The sequence below is a fragment of the Culex quinquefasciatus genome, chromosome 2, assembly GCF_015732765.1.
Source record: "Culex quinquefasciatus strain JHB chromosome 2, VPISU_Cqui_1.0_pri_paternal, whole genome shotgun sequence".
Classification (NCBI taxonomy): Eukaryota; Metazoa; Arthropoda; class Insecta; order Diptera; family Culicidae; genus Culex; species Culex quinquefasciatus.
The window spans coordinates 131588921-131615463 of NC_051862.1; the positions used below are offsets into that span (position 1 = coordinate 131588921).

General features: G+C 38.7%; 3 protein-coding genes across 6 annotated transcripts in view; all 3 read left to right on the top strand.

The window, feature by feature from the left end:
* Positions 1–1476: 1476 nt before the first annotated feature.
* LOC6031938 (enolase) lies at positions 1477–9275 on the top strand. 2 transcript variants are annotated; one of them, XM_001842566.2, is made up of 3 exons: positions 1477–1633; positions 7324–7597; positions 7808–9275. In XM_001842566.2, exons 2-3 carry the CDS (start codon positions 7331–7333, stop codon positions 8840–8842), a joined length of 1302 nt encoding a protein of 433 aa, XP_001842618.1. In that variant the 5' UTR covers positions 1477–1633; positions 7324–7330; the 3' UTR covers positions 8843–9275. The 2 variants fall into 2 exon arrangements, with proteins under 2 accessions (XP_001842618.1, XP_038107535.1); XM_038251607.1 differs by lacking the exon at positions 1477–1633 and adding an exon at positions 7010–7159.
* A 5460-nt stretch (positions 9276–14735) lies between these two features.
* LOC6031936 (cell division control protein 1) lies at positions 14736–18558 on the top strand. The gene is made up of 5 exons (XM_038253374.1): positions 14736–15060; positions 15134–15249; positions 15314–15855; positions 17803–18055; positions 18112–18558. The coding sequence occupies exons 1-5, from the start codon at positions 15017–15019 to the stop codon at positions 18282–18284; spliced, it is 1128 nt and encodes a 375-aa protein (XP_038109302.1). The 5' UTR covers positions 14736–15016; the 3' UTR covers positions 18285–18558.
* Positions 18559–20851: 2293 nt separating this feature from the next.
* LOC6031935 overlaps positions 20852–26543 on the top strand; it is a 56814-nt gene continuing 51122 nt past the window's right edge. Inside the window, exon 1 of one of the 3 annotated variants that reach the window (XM_038253372.1) lies at positions 20852–21063. The gene's annotated coding sequence lies outside the window, so the exon portion shown is untranslated. The remainder of the gene's footprint in view (positions 21064–26543) is intronic. The other 2 variants (XM_038253373.1, XM_038253371.1) reach the window with 2 other exon arrangements.

The window sequence follows — 26543 nt, forward strand, 5'->3', positions numbered from 1 at the left end:
GAAAGGTGTATCTACATTTTCACTCAAAGGCTGCCATTAACACAAAAACTAATATTTCTCGAAATTTCTTTCGTCATTTCACAGGGCATGAGTTGGGCTACAATGTCCTTTTATTAGGTTTGACCAAAATTTAGAATATACCCAGAATCCAGGGCTGTCTCATTGTTCCCCGCTCTTTTCGGTCCATGGGTAACTATGAGACACTTTGGTTTTTCTTCATTAAACTTTTCAAAATCTATTAAAATCTTTCAAAACATGAATTGGAAGTGATTTTTGGCATATTTATTGAGTTTGAACTTCATTTAACCAAAAATATACAGTTATTTGGTATAAATAAATGGATTTTACAAAATTTAATTTCTTTTTAGTATAACTTTTGTTAATTAAAGTTTCAAGTTGGCAAAATTGCTTTAAAATGTCCAAGACAAGTCACCTGCAATGAATCAACACAAGAACATGATGTTTAGCTAGAAAAATATTGATTTTCGTAGAGTGTCTCATTGTTCCCCAGCTGTCTCATTGTTCCTTCCAAGTGCGTCTACAATGAGACAGTTGAATAACTCTTGCTGTAGACGTCAGATCGATTTCATATTTTGGTCAATGTTAGAACAAATTAAAACAAAGAAAATGCAACAAAAAGCTATTCAAAACATGCTGATGAAAAAAATACAAAAATCATTGAAGTTTAAAAACCAAAAGTGTCTCATTGATAACTACTCTACCCTACACTCAAACCCCGATGGTTTGACACTGTGTCACGGTCACCCTATGCGTGTTGTGATTCATCCCCCAATCGAATGTATGCTACCGAGTTGATGTTGCCCACAGCATAACGCCAAAACGAGTGAAGCAGACGAGTTGTGGACTGCGCAGTTATAAACTATTTTTCTTGCTAAATAATATTTCATTAGTTATTCAATCTCTAAAGTATCACAGACACCAACTGTTGTCAAACAAACGGGGTCACTTTTTAGTTTGACACCTCTTCTACATGGAGATAACGCACCCTACCAAACGTTTGTTTTGATAGTGTGAGTGAGCGCCGTGTAAAAAGTGACAGTTCGTCACATTATAGTTTGACTTTGACCAACCAACAGGGTACAAACCGTACAAACTAAAAAGTGTTAAACGAAAAAGTGACCAACCACGGGTTGATTCATAAACACAAAACAAAGTTAGGAATGTTCAACCCTGACCATATATTTCATCATTCGAAAACTACCACGCGATCACGTACTCCACCCATAACTTCTCACCAACTCCACGCGCAATTTTCACGCAATCCTCCTTCTCTGTGGCGCAACCAACGACCAACTTGAACAAGTCACACTTTCGGCTAACCAGTCACCGCTCACTTTGATTCTCGCGAACTCTCGCGCTCACAGCTCACGTTGGCGTCTCGCGAGAACCGTCAAACGCGGCTCGCGGTGAGCCGGCATTTTGATCGCGGCGCGATAGTCCAACCCTGGCTCACCTCTGCCAAGGTCATCGCGGCATCGCGCAGGGCCTCGGCGAGCGAAAATTTTTCAGCCGAGCTCAGTTTATCCAGTGAGCTCGTACCGTCAAGTATTGCGTTGTGGTTCGGTCCCTTAGTGAGATACTACTCCCCTTTCTAACTTCACTAGAAAGCAAAGTAAGTGTTTTACAAACATTTTTTTTGTGGCATTTATTGTTGTTTAGTAAAGGATCTTAGCGGTTGAAAGTTTTCTTATCAGTAGATGTGACTATTTTGTTGCGAAATCTGGTGATAATTTCACTTGATTGGAATCAGTGAGATTACAAGTGAGGCATAGTCAGCAGTGACTTACACGTAGTGTCACAAATTGGGCTTAGTATTGTTAGTTAGAAAGTGCACAAATAGATTATAAAGTTTTTTATAGCATAACTAAACTACTTTTCCACAAACTACGTAAATAATCGATATAAGAAGTCACTTCAATTCAACTTTCACGCCCTAACACTTGAAAATCGGTACTTTTCCATCAGAGTAGGCCGTCGATATCAGCAAGAAAAATGGTGGACCCTTTTTTGGAGACCATTCCCGGCGATTACATAAGAGAAGCCAGCTTGGATGCAATTTTTGTGCAGCGTGCGAAAGCAAAAAACGCAGGTCAAAGACCGGGACTCGATCTCGCGTTTCCAAATTCTGATAGGATTAACTGTGAGCTCGCTCCAACGTTGACCTCCACCGGTACTGTAGAGGTCGTGTGGTTTTTTTTGTACTCTTTTCCGTTTGGAAGAGGTGTGTGGGGCAATTTATTCATTTAGGAAAAATGTGAGGTGGGATGTGATAATTTTACCATTAGCAAAGATTAAGCTGGAATTCAAGGGGTTGACTTATAGCGAAAGTGAAATTCTCTTATTTTTTGGTCAGAGATTGCTCAAAAGTGATAAACACGATTATTCGTTCACTTGCGAATTTAATTTCGTTACGTCTCAGTCACGCGCTTTGCAAATATTTTTTGCATGTTTTGTGAAATGTCTCCTTCGTTTCACACTAAACTGTGCTAAAAATAAGTAAAAAAAATAAAACCTTGACATTGACGGGCGTATCCTCCAATTTTCACTTTTCTTCCGATTATCCCCAACATCAAGCATTATGGTTTTGGTAAAACAACGCATATTTTGCTCTTTTCCGAACGAAAATGAAAGTCATGTAACACTTCTCTCCATGGTCTGTTCTGGAGCGATAAAAGAGAGCAGAGAAAGTGAAAAAGGAAGTATTATTTAGTGACCTTGGGGAAGTCACTCATGGGGCATGCTGACAGCGCGTGCCCTCGACCTAATATCTGAGCACATTAATAACCTTGATATGGAAACGATTTTAGCGTAGATTAGATTATCATTATCATAATTAACTATTAAAAATAAAGAATTTACTTAAAATAGCTATGGAAATTCTAGGATTGTTACTTATTTTGAAGTATTTGATAGAAACATTTATTCAATTTGGAGAATTGGGTTCACATTGCTGATTTTATCACAACTCAACAATAAAGATCATTTTTCTGAGCGCTATAACATTTTGTACGACCAAGAAAAGTTACGTCCTTAAAAAAAGAGATTTGTGGACTTTTTTTTACAGAAATTATCATTTGATCAGTATTGGGACTGATTGTTTATTTACCAAAATCATTTATTATATCTTGTTTCATGGGGTCAAAGTTAATTCATCGAACAACAGTTGCTATTGCAGTTGTAAAGTTTAGTATTTATGACATTTTCGTTTTTTTTCTGTTGGTGTCATATTTGCGACGGCCAGATTCTGGTAAAACATTTTCATCCGATTTTCAACCATTCTGAAACACTGTATCGGTCTGTAATGTTTCACAGAGCATAAAATTGCTCCAAAATCTCTTGCCAAAACTAAAATTTTACCAGTATCTAAGTCATAAAGGTCATATGTTTCGAAAATTGAACACAAACAGTTTAATTTCATTGCGGTTAGATTTGTTAATAATTCAGTTATTAACAATAAGATTAATTTGAATACCTAACCCCAAGAAACATTTTTTGTTGCGGATCCTTAAATGCAACTATTTCGTAACACCCAAAATGTGCTATCTCAACATAGTTAGAACACTCGTGGTGCCCTAAAAAGCGCACGAAAATTTTGTGTTGGCAACATTTAGCAGCTTGTTCCAACTTTGTTACGACAAAGTTCCAGAAACTATTTGTTTGTCTCAATATGTCGGTAAAGTAGTTTGTTGTGTTGTCATGATGTTGCCATTATGTTGTCTTTAATTTGCGCGAAACAAAAAAAAACTTAAGTGCCCCTGTCGGGATTCTGGACTGGTACCTGCAGATTTTCTCTCCTTGCTTCTACCACTGAGCTACGGATGAATTGATTTAAGGATAAGTGGTTGGGCTGAACCGTATCTAAGGATTTTTGATTTCAATATTATTCGTAGCACACAAATCGGGCTAAGTCACATGTTGCAACAATAGAGTTATCTACGTGCGCATGTATTGCGTGTACGTACACGAAAAAGATTGAGGTTAAATTTTGTCCGCCCAGCAAAATCAAATGGTGCGCTAGTGTGTGTACGCGAAACGTCATAAAGCTCTATTGAATATTTTTCGATTACAAAACAAAATGGATTGTTGCAAAGTTGTTTTCAATTCGAAAGGTTTGCAACATTGCAACGTATTAGGTTTTACGCCGACTCGGTTTTTAGGTTAGAAATTTGACAGCTTGGCTGCACTGTTTACATTTTTTGCCCGTGTGTCTCAGTAAAAATGTGTGTGCGTGTGCGCTCGTGACGTCACGCTGTAAAACCTAATTGTTGCTACACCCTTACCAAAAATCATGACTTTTTGAGTTCCAAATCCCACCTTTCATACGATTTTTTGAGTTCAGGTACTACAACCATAAAAATGGTTATATGGGTTGAACTGAAAAATTCGTATAAAAAGTGGGATTTGGAACTCAAAGAATCATGATTTTTGGTAAGGGTGTAAAATGACAATATTATGTTTCTACAGCAAAACAAAATAAAAACTGGACTTAGTCAAAATGTTGCCAAATGCTACTTGGGAACAGAGTGTTGGAGCTACTTGAAGCGGTTTATCATTTTTAAAGAAAATTGATCATCACTTTGGAATGCTTTGTATTTAATTCAATTTAATGAAATTTTGCACCAAAATGAATCTTTGCTCTTAATCAAATGCGTCTCAAAATTTATATATATTTTTTCATTCCTGTTTGACAATTATTGATTTATGACGATTTTCATTACTTTTTAAAATTTAGAAAAATCATGACAACGATGGAAGTCGTTAAGGTGACCATGATGAAGAAGTAGTTGATAAAGATTACAGAAATATGGGAAAATAACTTTTCTGTGATTTTTTTTTGTGTTACAACTTGAAGATTTACGAAATTTGAAGTTTTTTCCAAGTATTTAAAAGACCCCAACAGGTTAAATTTTGAGGGGATTTAATGATTTTCGCAACTATGGAAAAATTAAACGAAATGTTATTTTTTTGAAAACATTTTTTTTTTTAAATGTTTATGCTGAAACTCATGTCAATTCTTGGTCATGAATGACCCCCTTTTGGTTAAAGTCACTAATGAAATAAACAACCACAGACAAGTCAACGATCTTCTTTATGAAAAACTTTACGCAGTAGGTCTGGCCGCTTCAATAATTTTGATGTTTCAATGCAAATCAAGCCAAACAATGCAAGTGGGCTACAAGCAGTCTATCCTGCTCATGTTAAATGTATGGGAAAGTGGACAAGTGTAACAAGCTAAGAAAATGCTCGTTATAACCCATTAAAAACGTTAAAAAATCTGTCGGATTTTTTATAATCATCTTATTCTAGGTCTTGACTGAGACTTTTATAGAACAAGTTTTTAAAAATCTTGTTTTTTAATGTAAAAAATTGATTTTAAAATTTTTGATTTTCCGTACGTTCTACTCAACTAGTGGGGCAAGACGAACAACCCGTTGGGGCAAGAGGAACAATGCATGAAACAACATGTTAATTTGTTAACAATTGAACTGTTATCACTTAGATACATCAGATTAGAATGCATTTGAAACGTTTCTTCCATTTTTAGATTAAAACATAATATTGTAATAAAAAATTAATCGTTTCTGCGAAGGAAAATATTACTTAAATGATAAATAGTAAATTTTCATGATATCACTTTATTTTGCATGGAATTTTTTTTAAACAAATGTTTATCAGTTTTTAGGTACTTTTAAGTATTTATTTCACAATAAAATATGTTGTTGCAGCAATTCGTTTTTTTTTCCATACCAAAAATCCGTATGGTACACTTGCCCCACCTGAACATGATTTTTTAAAAGTTCTCAACAAAAATAACCAAAAGTTAAATCATACTTTATAATTGGTGCAAGTCATTGGTAGGGACACTACTGATCTAGGAAAAATACCATTTTGATAAAATGAGCCTTAAAACAAACCCGAAGCCTTATTTTGTACTTTCCAAATATTATAAGAAAACGAAGGTTTTGAAAAAAACTTCATACAATCTTATGCCCAGTGCCGTTTACGTCGTTTTGGCGGTTGTGTGGTAGTAGAATCAGCTAATTGCATTGCTAGCAACAATTCTAATACTGGAAATAACCAAAACTGTATAAAATACTGCCGTACGAGCGATTTTTCCTCTTGCCCCATATGGTCGTCTTGCCCCACCTTCCCCTAACAATTGACTCACGTGAGCTGGATAGACTTCTTGTCTACAAATCTTCTTTGGCCTATTTAAGTTGTTTTGCTTAAATGTCAATATATGACAAGGACAATACTAGGCGTAATATGAGCGAAAACATAATCCAGGATTTTTAATTCCCAAATCTATTCCGCTGTAAATTTTAATATGGTTTTGGTTTAATTTTGACAATAAAGATGTAAAATAGAAAAAAAAAAATTGAATTCAACTTATTATACAATTTTTTAACTTTGAGCTTTAAATAAAACAAACTAAATTTACCTATATGGTTGGTGATAACCAAAAATGGGTCACACATAAGATCAGGACATAATTGACAACAACGTTTGGTCGGACTATTAATCCGGACATTGTTTTCATACAGATAAGTGAGATCCGGCTAAGAATATCACTTAAGTGGTCATAACATGAGACAGGGTTGCCAAATCTTCAATATTTGAGGCTAATTTTTAAGGGTTTTCTATAAATTATTCAACGATAGGTCAGATGATTGATCCGGACATAATATTCATTGATATAAGTGAGATTCAGCATAAAAAAGTGCTACATTAACATTTAAGTGTTCATAACTTGAAACAGAGTTGCCAGATCTTCTAAATTTTCGACTCGTTTGAAAAGTCTTTTCATTACTTATCAAATGATTTATAACATGATAATGATGTAATCGAATGATTTTAAAGTTTACAGGTCATTCCCCTCTACTATATTTTATAACCAATGAATTGTGAATCGTGACTTTAAATTTAGCTGATGTGTGTTAGATATTCAAAGGATTAGGCAATTGTTTTAGGCTTTGAGACTATTTCTCACCAAGAAACAACGACTTGTTTGTTGAAAGTCATCCCATCAACATTGGGCGTCATCAAATTTCAATCCTGAAGCGTCGATAAGCCAGCCAATAAAAAAATAACACAACAACCCTGAACATCACCGACTTCCGATGATCCGTGGAATTATGTAAGCACCTTTAATCAAACTTTTACTCTTGTGCTTTGACGTAGTTGATAGTCAGACAGGTTCGAAAGCGAAAAACAGCACTGATAAGAAAACGGTTTCCTCGGCGATCACCCCAAAGTCACCCGACGATTAACCCCGGTTTTCCCCCCTTTCCTTTCCTGCAGCTCCAAAATGCCGTTCAAGAGTATTAAGGCCCGCCAGATCTTCGACTCGCGTGGCAACCCCACCGTCGAGGTCGACCTGATCACCGATCTGGGTCTGTTCCGCGCGGCGGTCCCGTCCGGCGCCTCCACCGGTGTCCACGAGGCGCTGGAGCTGCGCGACGAAGTCAAGGCCGACTGGCACGGCAAGGGCGTCCTGAAGGCGGTGGAGAACATCAACAAGTCGATCGCGCCGGCCGTCATGGCGTCCGGACTGTGCGTGACCCAGCAGAAGGAGGTGAGTTGGCGTGATCGGCGCTACTATTTTTACGCGGTTGGCACGGCGTTCGATTTGTGTGCCCAGGAAGAATGGTTATTTTTGTAATTTGCGCCGTTGGGTAATCGAGTTCGGAAGAAGTCGTTGACCCGCGTGGCGCGCGCTCGCCGCTTGTTTTTATTGGTACATCGGTTAAATAACTTGGATGCTTTTGTTTTTCCCTTTCGACAGATCGATGAGCTGATGCTGAAGTTGGACGGAACCGAGAACAAGTCGAAGCTCGGTGCCAACGCCATCCTGGGAGTCTCGCTGGCCGTGTGCAAGGCTGGTGCCGCCAAGAAGGGCATTCCGCTGTACAAGCACATCGCTGAGCTGTCCGGAAATGGTGACATCATCCTGCCGGTGCCGGCCTTCAACGTGATCAACGGTGGCAGCCACGCTGGTAACAAACTGGCCATGCAGGAGTTCATGATCCTGCCGACCGGTGCGTCGTCCTTCACCGAAGCCATGAAGATCGGCACGGAGGTGTACCACCACCTGAAGAACGTCATCAAGGCCAAGTTCGGTCTGGACGCGACCGCCGTTGGTGATGAGGGTGGCTTTGCGCCCAACATTCTGGAGAACAAGGAAGCGCTGAACCTGATCCAGGATGCCATCGCCAAGGCCGGTTACACCGGAAAGGTCGAGATCGGTATGGACGTCGCTGCGTCCGAGTTCCACAAGGACGGCAAGTACGATCTGGACTTCAAGAACCCCAAGTCGGACAAGAGCGCCTGGCTGTCGCCGGACTCCCTCGAGGAAATGTACCAGGGCTTCATCAAGGACTTCCCGATCGTCAGCATTGAGGATCCCTTCGACCAGGACCACTGGGACGCCTGGGCGAAGATCACCGCCAACACCACGATCCAGATCGTCGGTGACGATTTGACTGTGACCAACCCGAAGCGTATCGCGACTGCCGTCGAGAAGAAGGCCTGCAACTGCCTGCTACTGAAGGTCAACCAGATCGGTTCCGTGACCGAGTCCATCAACGCCCATCTGCTGGCCAAGAAGAACGGCTGGGGAACCATGGTGTCGCATCGCTCCGGTGAAACCGAGGACACCTTCATCGCCGATCTCGTCGTCGGTCTGAGCACTGGCCAGATCAAGACCGGAGCTCCGTGCCGATCGGAGCGTCTGGCCAAGTACAACCAGATTCTGCGCATTGAGGAGGAGCTCGGCAGCGGTGCCAAGTTCGCCGGCAAGAAGTTCCGTCACCCGCAGTAAATCCCAAAGACGGTGGAAGCTAAAGAAACAAAAACTGAGCACATACCACATTTTGAGCGCGCGTAGTTCATAGTCTCGTCACTCTCTGACTCTCATATTACTAATATTACTAAGTAAGGGACAGATATCAATTACATAACCTAAAACAAAACAAACCCCTAAATGTGTGTGTGAATATGCACAGTTCCGCGAGAGCAAAACGAAGCAAAGTCAGGATATTTTGCGTTACAACAAAACCCAACAAACAACCTAAGCGTACCTCCCACTATTTGATATAGGATCGTACAAGCATCGTCGACAGGAGGATTTTCAGGCAAAATTAAAAAAAAATGATTGTTACTGTTAATTGAAAATAAAGAAAAAGGAATGATACTGAGTAAATAGTAAGAATGAAATACATGATTATTGGTAAATACACAACAGACATAAAAGATTTGCGTTTATTTTACTTTCCTTTTTTTAAATATCACATAATTTTTTTCGTCAACATTAGTTTATGGAGACGGGTAGTACTTTACTAGTTAAAGATTTATCAATAACCATGCGTCTCCTTTGAAATACAATTGAACAATGGACTAAATTATGGGGACGCATGGTATCTTAAAGTTATTCAATAAAGCTGGAGCTGTGGAGTCGGAATCGGCAAATTCTAATAAGCTGGAGTCGAAGTCGCCTAATCTTAGAGCCAGTGCTGGGTTAGGGTTTGTTCAAATATTTCGTTCAGAGATTTTCGGGATTACAGACTTCCTCCTCCTGAGCTGGCCGCTTTAATTTTGCATTGCATTTTCGGGTGTTCTCGGATGTACTGCAATTATTAATAATGACAAGAAAAGTGCTTGGGGCGTAATCTAATCACAAGACTTTCCAGCATGCTTTCATCGGACTGGCTGCGTTTGTGTTAGATTAGATTAGATTAGATTAGATTACAGACTTCCTCCCCCTGAATTTTCTTCAAGTAAGTCGAACTTTTCATTTGCCCCATCCCAAAATACTAATCCTAAATCCAATAAAAAAATGGCTCACTTGATTTTTGGTTGAAATTTCGTACCAACCTGGAATAAGGTCGTCGGAAAATCCACCGGTATACGATAAGGTCCATGTTCCGTAAGTCTCCATGTGTGCCATCGGAAAGGGCATACAATTTCTGAACTTGTTCACCGATGCTCAGTGGATCCTCTCCGAACAAAGGAACGACAAAATTAAAAAAAATGATAGATATCCTACCAAATATGTCATATTAGGGTAATTTTGGCAGCTGAATTCAAAAATATATTTATTTTTTCATGAAATGAAATCTTAGTACATAAGGTTAATTCATTAATTATTATTTTTAAAATATTTTTTTTTAATTGCTGAAATTGTATTTTTTATATCGATTGTAGCCTGGAATTAGAATTTTTTGAGTGTGTAAATCTTAACATTAATTAATCATTCCGTGCTTGAATTGACTGATTGACGTAGTCAGTTTTACTACGTCGAGAAAAATAAAAATTAATCGCTCAACAGCATTGCCTTGTCGTTCTCGATTGCGAGATTCCTACTCGAAACGTGGTGTCCGAAGGTTTGATTGTTTGCGAGATTCCTCTACTCGAAATTAGGTGTCCGAAGGCTTGGGTGTTGAGGCAAACCCTACTTTTTACACCTAAGCTTCCATCCACCCCGGGATTCGAACTGACGACCTTTGGATAGTTAGTCCAACTGCCTACCAGCGACTCCACCGAGGCAGAACCCAGGGAGACGACACCTACACATGGATTGAGCTATCGACCTAACCCTCGAGGTTAGACCGGGCCCAACATTTACTTCCCCGTCCGACGGAAGGCGTGGTCAGACAAATCTCGTCTCGAAAAATGCCACCGGGACCGTCTGGGGTCGAACCCAAGCCGACTGGGTGAAAGGTAACCACGCTTACCCTTACACCACGGTCCCGATGTAAATATTTAGGTTTCAAATAGAATGATTTTTTTTTTCTACCGGAAATATAATTAGTTAGGAATGATTGATGGAAGTATATTTTGTAACATTTTTGGATAATTTGTTTTATTGGGTAATTCTCCGCTAACAGTTACTCACATAGCATGCAGTTGCCCCGGACACTTTCGATCTTGTCTGTCGTGGGCTGCCTTGAACGGCCATGATCAACGAGGACCACGACGAACAACTTTTTCAAATCTTTTTTTCGCTGAATTGCGATATTTTGCGATGACCGTTCTGAGCTATTGCAGATTCAAAAAAAAAAAATGTCGAGTAAAGAAACATGGCAAAATTTTTCAAACTATTTTTGTATTTTTTGATAAAAAGACGTTTTTTCGAAATTCTGAAGACGTCATCGATGGTTTTACATAAAAATTGCTTTGACATCAAAATTCCAAACCATCAACATGTTTAAAAATGAATGGGGTCGTACCATAGACTAATAAAAGACTACTCAGTGGGCTCTGAACCATGACTCAACCTTTTTATGACCCCTCGACAGGGCCGGTTCACTGTCAAAAATGACAGATCGAAATGTCAACAACTGGCAGCTCTGACTTTGACATGACATTTTGCGCAATGTTATTGTTTGGGTTTGGGTTTTTGTTTTGAATTAAACGGAACCAGTTTCCGGAAGAGGACGGTGATTAGTAGAGTGAACCATCGTCTGAAGGGGATCCCGAACGAGATCCCGAGGGTGGTCGATTCTAGACAAGAAGCGGCTCTCGATCGAGATCATTGCGGAATGTTGATAATCTTCTTCTCCGAGAACGATCACGTGAGCACCGTCGGGTTTGCCAAGCAAAGCCGGCGCGGGCCGCCTCCGGTTAATACCGGCAGGGCAAAACCGTCCTCCTCCAACCCGGAATTGTCACTCTGAAAGGAATGAATGTCCTTGCAGACGCCATCTTGGCCTCGACGAATTGCACCTACTTCAAAAACCTCAAAACAGCCAAGATCTTTGCTCTGAACTGTCAACTTGTGGCATTCCTAACCCCAGCGATAACGTCGTCAAACAAAAATTTGTCCCGAACCAGCATCACCAACAAACCGCCCCGAGCACCTCTTTCGCCGTCGCCGATATAGGTGAGCTGTACGCGGAGGTCAGCAGGAAGAAAGCCCCCAAAAAGGAAGCCCGCTTCGTCCCGGAACCGAAACCCGCCGAAGTCGCTAAGTCCAAGAATCCTCTTAATGTGTCATGGGAAAAACCCTTCTTTTACTTTAGTACAAAGAAAACAAAAACGCCGATATTTTTATCATGCACTTGAAAGTTTATTTACAATGGTTGGTTACTATTTTTTTCAACATGATCGAAATTCACTTTTTTTGTTCACAAAGTTCTTCTTGACAGACTCCTTGCCCTTCCGGATAATTGGGTCCTAAAATGAAGCTTAGATTGCTGATATTATTGTTTACAGCGATAAAGCTTACTTTTCTGAGTACAATGACCCTTTGTACGACCACAAAGAGTTGAAAATGGATTTTTAAATCAATTTTGAAAAATTAACCGCGCGGTCCTTCTTGACAGAAAAGCTCCTACTTGACAGCTCGTTCCAAGGGGACCATAGTGATCCATCGAAAAAATGTTGTCTTGTCAAAAAAAATTTTTCCGTTAAAATGAAAAAAAGTGATTAGAAATGGTTTTTAATCGTGTTTTTTACCGTTGTACATAAAAATTGACATAGGGCTTTAGTACCCAATTGTTTCAGCTCCGGAATGTCCTTCTTTAGCAGCTCTAGCTCGTAGGCGTTCACCTTGGGCAGACCAAGGTTCGGCGAGGGCAAAACGGGCTGCGGCGTAGGCCGTCGTGAACGTAGCCGATCCGGCACCGGCCTTGGCCTTGAGGACCTCTTGAATGCGTGCCGTCAGGGCGGCAATCTTGTCCTGGGGAAGCTCTGGGGTTCACTGGGATAATGGTATTGCCGGAGTGGCCTCCGATGACCAAAATGTTGGCCCGCCGAAGTCGACACCCTCACCGATGAACTTGTTGGCACGGATAATGTGCAGCGTCGAAATGCCTAACACGCTCTTTCGGGCCCAAAACTCCGGAAGGCAATCGTTACCATCGAGTTGACTAGGTTCGAGGTGATTCAATCATCCGGCGGCGAGGTCGCGGACGATCGAGCCGTTCGTATTGAACAGATTTGGCTTGCGAGGAATGATGAGTAAACAGCAATCATCTGGAAAAGAGAACACAAATGATAAACCGAATAAAATAAGCATTTATTTTAAAAGCTAAACATTACCTTACAAACCAAACACGCTTGTTTCGCAAAACAAAAATCCCTGCACAGCTGATTGACTTGTTTGCAGCCTGCTGCCTTGATTGCTAAGAAAAACAAAAACAAACAAGATGCGCGCGTAAATCAGCACAAAACGAAATCGAAAAAACCAGCGCTGCCATGTCGTTCTGTCATACGAGGGGCAAGCCGATGCGTGGTTCAACGTGGTACCCGCGGTTCACAGCTTATGAGTCATAATTTTTGAAATTTTTTGTTCCGAGTGTGTAGTCTTTAATTAGTCTATGCTCCAATTCTCTTCATTCCTCGATATTTTCTATTGCTTGAAGGATCTCTTCCTCGACGGTCCCTTGGATTCTGTTTGCTTTTAAAATTTCATCCGGTTGTCAATAATTTCACTTTCTCATGGCTTGCATAGACATTTTTCTTCGCGAAACGAAGCTTTGAAGGGCGTTTGACATAAGTTTGTTTTTGTTTGCTGGGCGTTGCCATGATTCTCTCCCATAGCTGGGTATCAAGAAAAAAAATTTCAATCGAGTCTTCCTTTTGCATCGTTCTGTAAACTGATGATTCTCTTCCTCGACGGTCCCTTGGATATTGACAACCAGAGAGTCGGTATTTGTTCAAAACTAAGGCTTGCGATGGGCAATGCGCATGCGCATTGCGATGGGCAAAAACAAAAAACTTTTTTGAAAATTTTATGTTTAAGAGCATGCAACAATTCACAAAAATCAATATAAATAATCTTCTCAAAAATCACTAAAATATGAAACTCAGAAACAATATCAATCTCTTTTTCAATCTCTTTTTTATTTTATTTTAAAAGAAAAGCTCAGGTTTAAAATAATTCTATATATTACGGAATTTCTGATTACAAAACACTTAGATTTTTCAAATAACTTTGCATGTTTGAGAAAAAGCAAAAATCAAAAAAAGAATTGTGGATAAGTAAGGACCTTCTCATGTTCAACAGAAAGGGAAAAACATTTAAATCTCTTTTTTAATATATCTAATCATATTAGTTTGGTTCCTGATCACGTATGCGAGGTTCGTTTTTCAATATCTCGTGACGGAGGAGCGGTACGACCATAGTCTATGATTGGAGTATGCAGATTGAAGGGACTGAAGAATTCATCGGTAGATGGATCAATATTGATATCGAGAAGATCGACAGCCAGAGAGTCGACTGTAAATTAATCAAGAAGATCCACAGCAATTTGGATGACGCTTTAAACCTCTAAAATACCTTGCGCCTCCATGAAACTGTATATCAGCGATTTTCAACGGAGACACTGGCCTAATAGGATTACATGGATAGGTGTACCAGTGTAGAAGAAGGCAGATTGTAATCGATGCTGTGTATGATGTTATCGAATATAGTTTTCTCATATCCTAACACGTGAATTTTAATTTATTTATACAATATTGCGAGATTTTTACCTGCCATTCTAAACATTATTCACTCACTTTTCTGGCTTAGTATTGGTTATATCACAACTCTCATTGACGGCTGTAGGTAGCTCACAATCAGCTCCCGCAGCATAAGCATACCTCCACGAGTCGTTTTACTGCCGTGCGGTAGCATAAATCCCCCTCATCGTTCGTTGTACACCGTCCAACACAAAGTCACCACGTGCGCATGTCTTGGTAATCAGCTGCAGCACTCCCCTTCTCTTGACGGTCTGTCTGGTCGTCAACCAGCCACGGTTCAGTCATTCGGTCAGTGCATTGATTGTCATCGGTCTTGTTTATTTACAATTTTTTGGGGTGGTCGGGTCAGCCGACTTAGGTGGTGTGCTAAGTGCGGTGTACTTATATCGCGCGGAACGCGTCGTGGACGGAGAGCTATGTAACGGAAGCCACGAGCGATTGACCTTTCGCGTCTGCTGATCGAAATTCGATTTCTAGCGAATCGATTGTGAAATATGAGTTTAGAGCTGCGAGGTTTCAGCTACGAAAAATGGCCCGAATTTCGCTTACCAGAATGAGAAAGCGGTTCATGCGGTAGGTGGCCGTGGTCATCGTAGCAGGTCGATGGGTTTGACTTAGCTCTTTTAACCATGGCTAATCATTCCAGGTTGCACCCGGTGTGGCGAATCTACTGCATCGTACTTATCATTCTCATACTGTACAACGAGGTGTTCATCTACGTGCTGCAAAAGTTCAAATGGTCAAGCATCAACTGCAAGGATGGTAAGCTGTGCCACGTTACGTAAATGACTGGAGACAACACTAAGGCCAAATTCGATTCTTTTAGCAAACTGTCTCCGGATACTTCTCGTTGGAGATCCGCAAATCCTGGGTGAGAACACCGGTCGGCGGCTGTATCGCGGACTAGCCAACTATGACTCCGATCGCTACCTAGCTTGGTACTACCGGGAAGTGGTCGACCACGTCCGACCGGACGTAATCTGCTTCCTCGGGGACCTCATGGACGAGGGCAACACCTCGAACGAGCTGAACTTCAAAGAGTACTACGAACGCTTTGGGTCCATCTTCCCGACGCACCCAACGGCAAAGACAATCTACATCCCTGGGGATAACGACATCGGTGGGGAAGCCGGCGAAGAGGTCAAGGAATCGGTGGTGCGACGATTTCGGCAGTATTTCAGCGAGAAACCGGCGTGGATCGTGAACGACAATGTGACCATCTACAACATCAACAAGATAACGCACGAACGGCCGCTGCACGATCCGAGGATGGTGGACGACACCGGGGTGGACGTTTCGGATCGGTACATCCGGATTTTTCTCAGTCACATGCCGGTGTTGAGTGCGGCGAGCACGTTTACGTACGAGGTGAGTGTTGGAAACGATTATGTTAGGAATTCGACAGATGTTCCGCAACTGTGTTGCAGGCGTTTTGTTATCACAGTTGACGTTCTGTGGAGAGGAACAGTGAAGTGTTGAAAGTTTGATTTATCTAATCGTGGGATTAACTGACCGATAAGGAATGGTGTCAAAATTATTTGGAGGGTTCAATTCATGTCTACTGTCAATTTTATTTGAAGATCGTAGAAAATTCATTCAGTATTATAAATCAAATATCAATCGTAATCATTGTAAAACTCTACATCTAGAAAGTTTTTTTTAAAATTGACAAAATTAAATTTTATTGTACATCTGGCAAGCACTAAACACAGCAAACATTCAAAGAAACCAAGCGCCTCCATTGAATCTCTCTGTGTTCTTTAATTCCATGGATGCTCCTGGCTTTTAAGAATGGAACCTAATTCTGTCGATTGGAGTGTGTCCAATAAGCGGAATTCTTACAGAACGTTACGGAGAGAAAAATAACATGATGCAGAACTATAATTTTATATTTTTAAGTTTTCATTGGATTGTTTTTTTCGAATTAAACCATCAAAAAAAGGCTGGGATTTTTGAACAATTTTGAATTTGGATTTTTAACATGAATGCCTAGAAGAAGATTATCCCATTTGCAATTCGCGTGGAAGAAATCCAAGAGGGCACGGGTGAAAAACAAGGGTCCATTTTAAAGATCAGAAATCACTTACACATCGCCGAACGAATCTTTGCCGGTTGAACGCTTCAACCAATCGTGAGCGATCACGATTCGCTAGCTGCTAGCGACTTGGTCAATCGCTTCTCACAGCGATACAAATAGGTAGGAGAACTATACCCTTTTCAGCCTATTTCTATTATCGGCCTATTAGCGCTTTGATCACGAATTAAAGCTTGCATAAAGTGTTTGTGACTGTTCCAAAGTAATAAATAGCTCAAATAAAAGTGAGCAAGGAACTGGTCATTGTTGATACATCTGAAAATGTCTATTTAATAGTGGAAAACGGCAAAAGTGATGAGAATTGGTCGAACGGCTTAGAGTGATTAAAATGCGTATATTTCCCCTTCATCGTAAATGTATTTGTCTACTCCGTCTGTCGACCCGAGTCACGAAACGAATATTTTCAGAGAGGAGAGAATCTAGGAAAATACAAGCGTGGCGCTCAGTTGGCCTGCACTACCACATTTTGCCGTTAATTTATAATCGGCATGATGATTTCCACCATGAATGTTGTGCTGTCAAATGTGCTTTTGATGTTGTTAACCTAAGCTGCAGCGTCTCAGAGCCATTCGCTGTACTAGGCGATTCGAGTGAGAAGGAGAGCAAAAGAGAGAGTATTCAGTAGCGATTGGTGTGGAAGTGAGTAAATGAGGCTTTTTGGAGCAATCAGGACTCTTGAGTGACATAAAAAAGTGTACTTTGGGAATTCCATAAAATCGTATTTTTCGTCGACAAAAAAAAACATCAAAAAAGAATATATTTTACAAAGAAACAATAGATTTAATCAGTTTACTCATTAAATTTCGTCTTTTTTTGCAAAATCATCAAAAAAAAATATTTTTCAAAGAAACATTAGATTGAATCAGTTTACTCATTAAATTTCGTCCTTCTTATTTGCAAAATGTGTATTAGGGAAACGGCATTCTATCGTTCTCCTACTTTTAGCATATGGCGATCAACAGTCATTTCTTGGGAAGAAGTAATAGGAGTAATAGGAAAACAAGTTTTTAAAGAAAATCATCAAAAAGGAGCAGTACCAAAGTAAAGGGATGATCCAATCGGCACCAAAATTGTGATTGATGATAACTATAGATGGATGAACGTTCTCTCGAAGTTTGGTTAAAATCGGCGAAGGCCAAGTCCAAAGGTGTACTCAGTTGACATGATTATATATTATAAAATGTTATTCTGTTTATTATTTCATATCTTCTTTCTCACAGGCAATCGGAAAGCTCAAACCGAACGTGATATTCTCCGGCCACTTGCACCACTCGCGGTACGTCCGCATTCACCGGAAGCATCTGCGGGCGGCCACGTATAAACCACTGAGCGACGACAAAAAGACGGCTTACAAGGTGCACAACTTTGATCTGCACTACCATCAGGACACGCAGGAGCTGCTGGAGATTATCGTTCCGACGTGTTCGTACCGGATGGGCGTTCCGGACATTGGCTATGGATTTGCTGTGATTGGTGAGTATTTTTGTAAACTTTGTTGAAACTTAAAATAAAACTAAGAATTCTTTCAGACGGAACCACCCTAAAGTACACGGTGCTCTGGACAACGAACCGATTTCACCAGCTGATCTCGTACATCGTGGTGGCATCCTTGCCGGTGATCTACCTAACACTTGTCCTGCTGGTGAAAATTATCAAGACTATTTGCGTTTGCTCAAAGCGACGAACGAAGCTACCACTTTGAGGAATGCTCGGCTGTAGAATAACATTTTTGTGAAGTTGTGTTACGAATTGTATTTATCTTCTTCTTAGGGTGGTCAACTTTCTACCAATTTGATATTACAGCACTAGGAAGGTTTTGTGAAGCGGATTTGAAATGTTGTTTAGCTTTGATTGCCCTCTCGATCTATCCGAGGGTGCGATGTGTAATATCAAGAATAGTGATTTTTTTATACTAAACATAATCGACTTAAGTATTAAATATTCGGAAATATACCATTTATCATAGAAGCTCCAGATTCAATTGTCTTTTCATTCTGGAAAAAAAAATCGGGATACTTGGGAAACCTCGGGGAGCTGTGGAAGATGTTCTACGAGTTCACCGCGTGGTTGTGGAGTTGCAAGACCCGCTCGGACCAGGAAAGGGTGGTCGGCACCATGTCCCGAAAGTTCGGTGTGGGTTAACTTTAGCCGTAGAGAATTCATTTTTGTTATTTAATGTATTTGATCCCCAATCCTAACCAGGTCTCGGTACCGAAGAGGACCAAATAAAAATAAATTAGCAAATAAAAAAAAAAAAACGCTGACCAACACTCATGTGCCGTCAGATGTCGGACTGACACAGTAGGTAAGTCTAATGCAGGGGTGCCCAACCTTTTGGCCCTGCGGGCCATATCTGCTTTTTCTGAAGCAGTGTCGAGCCGGAACTAATGTTCGATAAAATTAAACAAATATTGTTTTCGTAAAATTATTTTTGATTAGATAAACTAGTATTGCAAATTAGATTCATATATTTTAAGTTTAAGAAAGAAATCATAGATAACTTTCAAAAATGTGTTTATTTGATGTATTTTTGTTTTGTTTAAAGTTATATGGTAATTGTTTATGTCGATTGCTCTTAAATACACTAATAACATTTAATTAAAGAACAACATTCAAATTTTATTGCTCGTTACATTTTTTAGAGTTTAAAAGTATTTGAAAATTTGATCTAAAACTTTTTTTCAAAATTTAGACACTCAATTTATTTATTGAATACAAGCCTTACCCGACACACTTCGTTCTGTCAATTTTCGTTTGTTGACGTTTTTAACTTTTTTGCTTATTCAGCCTCCTGTGATCAAAATTTGATTTTACGTAACTTTTCCCATACAATCTGCAGTTTTTCCGGAATCGGTTCCAGAGTGGCCAAAGTTGTAACTTTTTGACGTAAGAACCTTCCTTGGACTTATACGAACCCAACGCAACAAAGAGCACCTTAATCCGACGTTCCGTGTTGAATTGATTCGCGTTCGAACAAAACCGTCGAAATTTTTTATATAATATAGATTTATATAGATTTCATGAACAGCCTTTGAAATTTTTAGAAGAGCTTTCGCGGGCCGGATAAAATGGCTTCAAGGGCCGGATACGGCCCGCGGGCCGGACGTTGGACAGGCCTGGTCTAATGGTTCGTTCGTTTGAAGGTCCGGTTCGTTTGAGGCTTAGTTTCTCACTGAGTGCCGCACTCAGAGCTGTCAAAGTTTTTTTTTTAAGAAACTCGCGCTAGTTCTGCACGAGTATCGCCGCCATCTTGGAACTGAAAAACACGTATTTTTTCGAATGTTTAAAAAGGAAGGAGTGGTACTGCACCTCCGTCACGAGATATCGAAAAAAAGAAGCGCGGAATCGTGATCAGGGACAAAAAGTATTGCTTAGGGCAAGGTTAGTACTAGTAACTGAGTTACTAGCAAATCACGATTTCGTGTGAGTGCATTTTCAGAACAAGTTCACTAAAAGTTGCAGTTTTGGTTCAGTAGAAGCAGAGAAATGCACAATTTCGTAAAATAAAGAGTGTCTTTCTCCAAAACTTATGGATTTAATACTCTTTCACACAGAAAAAAAAATTCAAACCCGTAATTGTGAATGGTGTTCATGAATATTACAACCACGAAGAAATATATTCACGTTTATAGTGCAAATGCTCATGAATAAATTCCTTCGTGGTTCTCGAATTCATGAACACAATTCACGATTACGGGAATTGATTTTTTTCTGTGCTTTTTTAATGATTCTAATAAAACAATTTCCATGAATTCCATGAAAAAAATATACAGTTTACATGTTTCAACAAAATATTATCATCGTTGAACTAAATTTGACAGAGCCAGCTTTCATCATCGAATCGATCGTTAAAGCTTACTTAGCGCGCCTGTTATGATTGTCATCGCGGAGCAGGGAACGCACATGAAGTTGAAACGAACGGAAACAGAGTTCAGCACGCAAGCAACAGCTCGACACGAGACCTAATTTGAATGCTGTCATGGGGAAGGTGAACGGAAGTTTAGTTGCCATGTCAGATCAACACAAGCCCTGGTTGTGAAACAATGTAATAAGTTTTTTTCTGTAAACCAGAATCTTCGTTTCCATTTTTGTCCAAATTGAAACGTCATTTCATTATCTTCCCAAACTCGGCTCACCAACACCACGCCACCCGCGTAAGCTTTCCACAGGTGAGCCGAACCATTTTGCCACGATCACCGACGAACAAACACGATCGCGATCGCGCCTCCGTCTTCGGGTTCGGCCGGCGATTCAGTCTTGTGGCACCTTTCGATCGAACCAGTCGTGTTTTGTTTTGCGGGCTTCGGATTTTTGTTTTTTTTTTTTCGTTCTCGTTGATTTGTTTATCCAGTGCGGTGGTTCGTCGCTTGTGTTGCAGTTTCGGCTTTTGCAAAACCAAATCTCTCAAAGTTGGCTCCGGCGTGTTGGTGTGAGTTGTTTCTTTTGTTTCGTGGCCCGCGTGGTGTTAGGAAAGGGTGTGTGTGAGTGCTTGGTTGTGCTTTATTGCATTAATCATCTCGTGGATTTTGACATTGCATTGCTGCCAAAAGTGTTTGTGTGTGTTGTGGTTCGTTGCAAACTTTTCATTATTATTCATTTGTTATTTGCTGTTCCTGATCCAAATATCCTGACTGTGTTTGTGGGTGTTTGAGTGACGCTGAACTTTACTTGCTGTTTTGGTCTTTCAACTCGGTTCCGCAATGTTTTGAGATTAGTTTGTGGCCTCCGCCTTTTCAATAGAATCGAATGATCGAGATATTGCTACTCCTTTTTAGAATTGTTGTGATAAAGATTTAAAAAATTTCTTTCCGTCAGTTGTTATGAAATTCATTCTTCTTCTTAGTTCTTAAACAAGTTGATATGTCATAAATCAAATTTCGCTCAAAACTTTCACAGTCCCACACAAACAGGTCGAGTGAGTTATTTATTTTTACACACTACTAATTCAAAAACGCCAAGTGAAACGGTAGCGCGAGCGAGCGAGGTGAAATCACTGATTTAGGAGGAGCACACAGATCGATACGATTGATAAGAAAGAAGATCATCTCGCACTCTTTCGATGAAACTGCCCGCTGAGAAGAGCGGCTCGTAATCTTGGCCATTTCGATCGACACGCTTGCGATCGTGAAGAAATTGAAGTTTGTTGTTTGGTCGTGTGGCTTATCGTGTTTGGGAAGGAGGGAAATAAATTAGAGAAGATAAAAAAATAGAAAAGAGGAAACCTGACCAGTTGGACACCTGGAAGGAAAAAAAGGTGACTTACCAGTGACATTTATTTTCGAAAAGACGACGCCCGTTGAATGTTGATTAGGAGGGCGTGAACCTTTCTGGTCGAGAGACTTGGATGCGAATCAGACGACAGGTAAGACATGTTCATAATTTATTTAGAATTATTATTAGTTTTGTGGTGTTTTCTTATGAATGGAAGAAATGTTTCAATATCTTCGAAAATATTCTTAAAACAATCGAATACGTGAAAATGTTGTGTTTTTCTCTAAATATATAGGCAACTCACCAATCTGCCTGAAATTTAAGCTCTTTTAAATGCATTTTGAATTTTTAAATTAAGTTGAATTTTACTTACGATACAACCTTTTTAAGATTTTTGACGTTTTTGAATTGTTAAACTTTGTATCCCGATTTGCCTCGCTTCCCGTTAACCCAGAGTGCTCATATTTTGGCCAGAAATTTCAAGTAAATTGGTGAGGTCGATGCGAGATGGGTATGCTTTGCTCGTGGACGCGCTCTTAAATATTTTGAAAACTAAAGATGGTTAAACAGCTAGGCTGGTGTTAAAATGCATTTTAAAAGACTTTTTTCATTGAAATATTGAAACCATTACAATTCATATATTTTTACTTAGCAAAACCACATTTTTCTTTTTATTTTTATGTTGATTAACTTAAGCATGACATAAAAAAAACATTTTGAGTCATCTTTCTTCTAAAATTAAAATTATATTACACTCGCTTTTCTTAAAATTAGAATTTTCTAAACATTTTAACCTCGAATAAAATCGGTGTAGCAAATTAAAAAATGAAATCATTTACGATCGCAAATTAAATTTTGCATCCAAATTTACATGATAATTTTGTGGGTTATGATTGGGATTTTCCAGAATAAAATAGCTACACGGAAAAAATGTCCGGATTAGAGCGTCCAATTTCTCGGGAAACGGGAAATTTTCAGCCAATTTCCCCGGGAAATCCCGGGAATTCCCGGGAAATTTTAAATTTATTGAAAATTGTTATGATCTTGGTTTGGATAGGACATGGATGGATAGGCTTGGTATAGGACATCAACATTAATGGTTTAAATAAGTGTGAAGATCAATTAGCAGCTTGACTGCATGTAAAAAATCATTCGTCTACAAGTAAATGTATTTTGGTATTTTTTGATGAGAAATATTTTTTATCAAAACTGTGAGTAAAATTAATCCATAATCCACAATCATAAAATTGCATAATCCACAATCATAACATGCAGAAATTATGTTTTTCATGACAAATACTGGTTCCAGCTCTTGAACAAATGGTAATGCTTTTTAGTGTTGGTTTTACTCCAAACAACCCAATGTTTTCAAATATTTGAAGCAAGCTTTGATTTTTTTTTTGCATTTTTTGAGAACAAACAATAGAAAGTAATTTTTCAATGATTTTTTTTGGTATTATTATGCAACATGATTAAAATAAATTAAAATCATTCCACAAAAAGTCTTCTATTTATTCACATTTAACCCTCTAAAACCTGTAGTTGCATCAGTGCTCCATAATTCTTTTACTTCAAATTGTAATTTCTTTAGTACTAGGTATTCAACCAATTGAATTAATTCTTTTTGCACAAATTCGATTATCATCTCATTTGATCATGGTAAACAAAAACGTAAAAGAAATCAATTTTAATTTGGAGGTAAGGAGTAAACATTGTTTTGATGAAATAACATGAATCTATTAAAAAATTACCTAATTGTAATTATTTAATGTTCATTAAGCAAAATCTATTCCCAGTTGCTTTAACAATTAATATTATCGGAAATAATTCTGTTATCATAATTTCTGATAATCTAATTAATTATGTTTAAACCAAACACTACATGTAATTGAACAAAATCATGTTGAGTTTGTTCATTTCATTTGACTTTTTATCACAAAAAGTTGATGTTTTAAAATAAATATTATTATCATAATAATTATTTTCTTGAACTTCATGGTATGTTTAAGGGGACTTAAGATAGTAGTTTATGCAACAAAATGCAAAAAGAATATTTTTTCAGCACGGGTCGTACATTTAATTAACGAGGTTTAGGGGAGCTGGGGGTAAGACGGCCAGGCGGGGTAAGACGGTCACCCCACTGTTTTATTAAGCATACTAATGAATATTACTAAAATGTTAAGCAATACTGTTCCTCATGCTACAAAATGCATATGGAGTCACTTTTGCCAAACCTATTGTTTGAAATAGTATAAAAATAGCTCAAAATAAACAAATATTTTTTCTACTTGAAACTGAATGTTTTTTTTTATGATTTACAACTTAAGCATTTTGATTAGGTAGCAATATGTAATACTTTCTTTAAATATTTTTTCATGTTAAATAGAAGTTTTCCCAAGATTATGTCCCTCGAAAAAGTTAAAAAAAATGCGTTGAGGTGTTTGCAAAATTTGGGAGCAAGACGGCCACCTCCACGGGGGGTAAGACGGCCACCCGTTATTTGTAAATTTGGTTTGATAAAGGTTGCATTTTTGAAGGATTTTTGACTGTTAAGACATATTTAAGACATATTTAACATACTTTCGATAAAACTATCATTTTTTTAAAATCAAAATGCTGTTAACTGCTGGTTCGTCAATATTCCTTACTGTGATATAGCAAAATTCATTGAATAGTATGAAATCTAATTAAGAGGCAGTATTTGTAGATTCTGCTCGGTTTGTTCTAGAGGTCGTATCGAGGTGCTCCGATTTGGATGAAACTTTCAGGGTTTGTTTGTCTATACATGAGATGAACTCATGCCAAATATGAGCCCCCTACAACAAAGGGAAGTGGGGTAAAACGGGCATTAAAGTTTGAGGTCCAAAACATATGAAAAATCTTAAAATTGCTCGCATTTCCGTAAAACTTCATCAATTCCAACTCTCTTAGATGCATTCGAATGGTCTTTTGAAGCCCTTCAAAATGTGCTATAGACATCCAGGATTGGTTTGACTTTTTCTCATAGCTTTTGCAAATTACTGTTAAAAATGGATTTTTTTAAAACCTTAATAACTTTTCCCAACAGCCACCAACACCCATACTCCCATAGGTCAAAAGTCAGGGAATTTCATGGACTATAAGCCTACGGTATTAACTTTTTGGCCAATTGCAGTTTTTCTCATAGTTTTACGATTTTTCTAGAACAAACATTTTACAACGTTGGTTTTTGCCATGTAGGCCTCCATAGCGGCACTTTTTGGTCTCAATTTTGTCATATTCGGAATCCTCGGACAATTTCACGTAAGTTAGAAGTATTGGAGTTGTAATATTGCTTTAAAAAATAATTAAATAAAACATTTTTGAAAAAAGAAATAGATCTTATTTACCCTATGCTCAATACGTCAAATGCTGTATCAAGTAGGCGAAAACTTGTTTTACCCTTAATCCGACAAAATGCTAAATAATATTTTAATTAATTCTAAATGGCATATTTTACAATCAAATTCAAAATTACAACACCTCAACCTAATGTAAAATTTTCCGAGGATTCCGAATATGACAAAATTGAGACCAAAAAGTGCCGCTATGGCGGCCTACATGGCAAAAACTAACGTTGTAAAATGTTTGTTCTAGAAAAACCGTAAAACTATGAGAAAAACTGCGATTGGCCAAAAAGTTAATACCGTAGGCTTATAGTCCATGAAATTCCCTAACTTTTGACCTATGGGAGTATGGGTGTTGGAGGCTGTTGGGAAAAGTTATTAAGGTTTTAAAAAAATCCATTTTTAACAGTAATTTGCAAAAGCTATGAGAAAAAGTCAAACCAGTCCTGGATGTCTATAGCACGTTTTGAAGGGCTTCAAAAGACCATTCGAATGCATCTAAGAGAGTTGGAATTGATGAAGTTTTACGGAAATGCGAGCAATTTTAAGATTTTTCATGTTTTTTGGACCTCAAACTTCAAAGTCCGTTTTACCCCACTTCCCTTTGTCGTAGAGGGCTCATATTTGGCATGAGTTCATCTCATGCATAGACAAACAAACGCTGAAAGTTTCATCCAAATCGGAGCACCTCGATACGACCTGTTACACATCGGTGAAAAACTCGCTCTTAAACTTTTAATAAAAGTCGCTAATTTAATATTGTTTACATAATTTTGATTTACTCATTCTAATCGAAATACACAAACCAGTTAATTTTCATTAAATTGGGTATATTTTCGTGTAAAAATTCATAATTTTCCATGAAATGTGGTCGCAATAATATAAAATTCACATAGCCAAAATATAAAATTTGTTGAACAAAATTTTTCTTCACTTTGAAACTTGTTTTTTTTCAACCAAAACAGTCATGATTTTCAGAGAAGTCTGTTCAACCAATCATGTAGGTATTTGGGTGGATTTAACAAAGTTATCAAGTTAATTTATAGCACTGACCGTCTTACCCCACATGGGTGGCCGTCTTACCCCGCGTGTTTGATATATATCCGATTTCAATTATTTTTTTGAAATTGCTGAAAAGTATTAAAAATTGGTTTTTAGACCAACTCATTTTTGTCATTTCTATAATGGACTATTAGTAGAACCATATGTACCTGATTTGAGATCAAAATAATCTGTAGTGTTTATTTTATGAGACTTCTCCCTTAGGGTGGCCGTCTTACCTCCATCTCCCCTACCGATGATATCTCAACCATTACAGCATTACTGTGGAAGAATTTTGTTTGATGTTGTAAACCAACTATTATTTTTCGTCATCCATGTGAAAA